General features: G+C 54.1%; 1 protein-coding gene across 1 annotated transcript; it reads right to left on the reverse strand.

The window, feature by feature from the left end:
- Nucleotides 1-553: 553 nt before the first annotated feature.
- On the reverse strand, nucleotides 554-1,552 carry PHACADRAFT_214596 (uncharacterized protein; the record flags this gene model as incomplete). Its single annotated transcript, XM_007402465.1, has 4 exons — nucleotides 1,259-1,552; nucleotides 755-1,199; nucleotides 648-696; nucleotides 554-591 (listed from the first exon to the last, which is right to left on the reverse strand). The coding sequence occupies exons 1-4, from the start codon at nucleotides 1,531-1,533 to the stop codon at nucleotides 554-556; spliced, it is 807 nt and encodes a 268-aa protein (XP_007402527.1). The 5' UTR covers nucleotides 1,534-1,552.
- Between the last annotated feature and the right edge of the window lie 829 nt (nucleotides 1,553-2,381).

Consider the following 2,381-nt stretch of genomic DNA (forward strand, 5'->3'; position numbering starts at 1 on the left):
TATGCCCGGGGGGACCCTTGAATTTAAATTCGAATAAGTAGCTCGATTCTATGGCAGCCCGTTCTGCATGTCTGAGACTCGATGATTAATCCAGGCGTTTTTGGTTAATCTTTGATAAGATAGACGCCATTCCACTGCGGAAGTGACAGCGCAGACCTTGACTTAGATATTCAACAGAGTTGCATTATCCAGGATCATCTCTTTTAAGTACTTCATTTCAGCAGACGAGCTCATAATGGCCACACACACTCAGAAAGAGACGCTCGGGGTTCAACGTTCAGAGCCTCACAGCGACAATTCTGGCTCTTGTTGAAAGACTCGCATAACACCAGGCGTGTACAACCATTCATGACTGCCACGACACTCCGGTAAGCTGCATTCTTCGAACGACAACAAGTCATCAACCAACGCTCGGCCCCCGATTATGGCGTTCCCGCTGCCAACACACTCACAAACGCAGAACGCTCAAACACGCAACAGAGAATGCTAGACCAATAAAATTGTGCATAGAAACGCTTTTCTTCTAAGGAGAGTTCACCGAACATCCTCAACCTTAGAAGATGGTATCCGCCCAAGCACCACCGTAGAACACTATGGAGAGGTGGGGTTTAGTGCCATGCTGCGAGCGATAGAGACAGGAGACGTACAGAAGTCCAGCGTGGACTTGACCTGAAGGTCGGTTCCTGGAGTGCACGTCTAGGGATGAGGTCAGCCGCTGCCAGAACTAAGATAATCCCCACAAGCTTTCACGTACGGTGTTCGGGGCCTGACCACCGTTCGAATTGATCCTCCACACCTCGTCCGCCAGCTGTCCGACCTTCGTCCCGTTGATCACAAGTACAGGCTCCACAAGCCAGTTCGAGTTGACCGAAGGGTCATTCGGAGCAGGGACATTGGCCGACTCGCCGGCGACCAAGTACGCATTCGCCTTGTTGGTGTCGTTCTCCATCCGCTCGGACTGGCTGAAGTCCCACTTGGCATAGATATTGCCGCTTGTCGCGTTGACTGGGTCTGAGATCCAGTAATGGATGCCGTACCCGACACCCGGGTTGACTTTCTCAGTGAGAGCGACGATGTCTGCAGCAGTCACGGTGGGCGGGGCAGCGTCCCAGAGTGCGGCGATGAACGACGTGAACGGCTGGTGGTGATCCAGCGGGAGGCAGGAGATGTCGTACAGGTAGGTGATTGCACCGCTGCCGCTGTACAACGGGCTATGTCAGCCGAAACTCAGGAGAGGTCGAGATAAAATTGGACGTACGCCCAGGTGCCGTCATCTCCGCAGGTGTAGTTCTGAGTGCCGACGGACAGCGCAGTGTAGGTCGGGTACGTCGTCAATGGCTGGGGCGGGAAAAGCTCGCCGCCGTTGTCGTTGATATTGGCGGGTATCACGCTCTCGACCAAGAACGGCGTGGTAGAGCAGATGGATCCGCCAGTGGGACGGTTGGCAGGGGGACTTTGAGCCGTCGCCTCGGGGGCGAAGTGAGCGACGGCGAGAAGCGAGAGGGCAGAGAGCAGCTTGGCGAAGGCGTACATGGCTGAGTCTGCTGTCGGGATGTTGCTGAGGAGAGGATGTCCAGAGCACTAAAGGACCACGACAACATACCGTGGCTTTTATATCCCAGAGATGAGCAGTGAGCATCCACGCAACGTCGGGCAACATTGGATTCCAGCTTACAGGATAGGCAACTTCGAATTCCAGCTCATGAGCGCACGTACCGCCGGTCCGTTGTAACGGTAAAACGAGGAGAAGTGGTGGAGACAAGTAGGCGCAGAGACGGGGCAGTGGAGTCGCGCTCACCGATGGTACGCACGAGACGCGCCAATACACTTCCCGCATTCCCCTCGATATCCGATCACGACCCGTTGAATAGTGTTGCATGGCCGCATTCTCGCTCTTCTCCGGAAACATCACACTTCGTCATACAACTGGAATCACTCGTCAATGTCGTCTACAGATTCTATAAGAAAAAGATGGACTCAGTTCGGGATTAGCTGAGCCTGTCTGTAGCGTCCTGCCGATGGCAAGCGTCCGAGCCGAGGATGTGCTGAGAGCACTAGTTGACGCTCTTAGGCGTCTACATTGAAAGAGTCGCTCATAGTTTCGTAGCCCTGACAGGGCACCAGCAATGCGTGAGTTGATACTAACTTTCGCGGGAGAAAGTCGGGAAACAAAAGCGCCGAAAGTTATATCCCGTACTTACCGTCATCCTCTTAGGGCGGCAATTTTGGCGGCCAACGATCCGGGCAAACCTCCCGAGCCCGAAGACAATGCAGGAGCTGGTTTGTCAAAATTCCCGGAAAAACAATGTTACCGCCTGCCGAACTCAGCTGTCGGTCCTACTGCGTCCTCCAAAGGCTGCGTTTTCTCATATTCGGCTCTT

Source organism: Phanerochaete carnosa (genome assembly GCF_000300595.1).
Source record: "Phanerochaete carnosa HHB-10118-sp unplaced genomic scaffold PHACAscaffold_173, whole genome shotgun sequence".
Classification (NCBI taxonomy): Eukaryota; Fungi; Basidiomycota; class Agaricomycetes; order Polyporales; family Phanerochaetaceae; genus Phanerochaete; species Phanerochaete carnosa.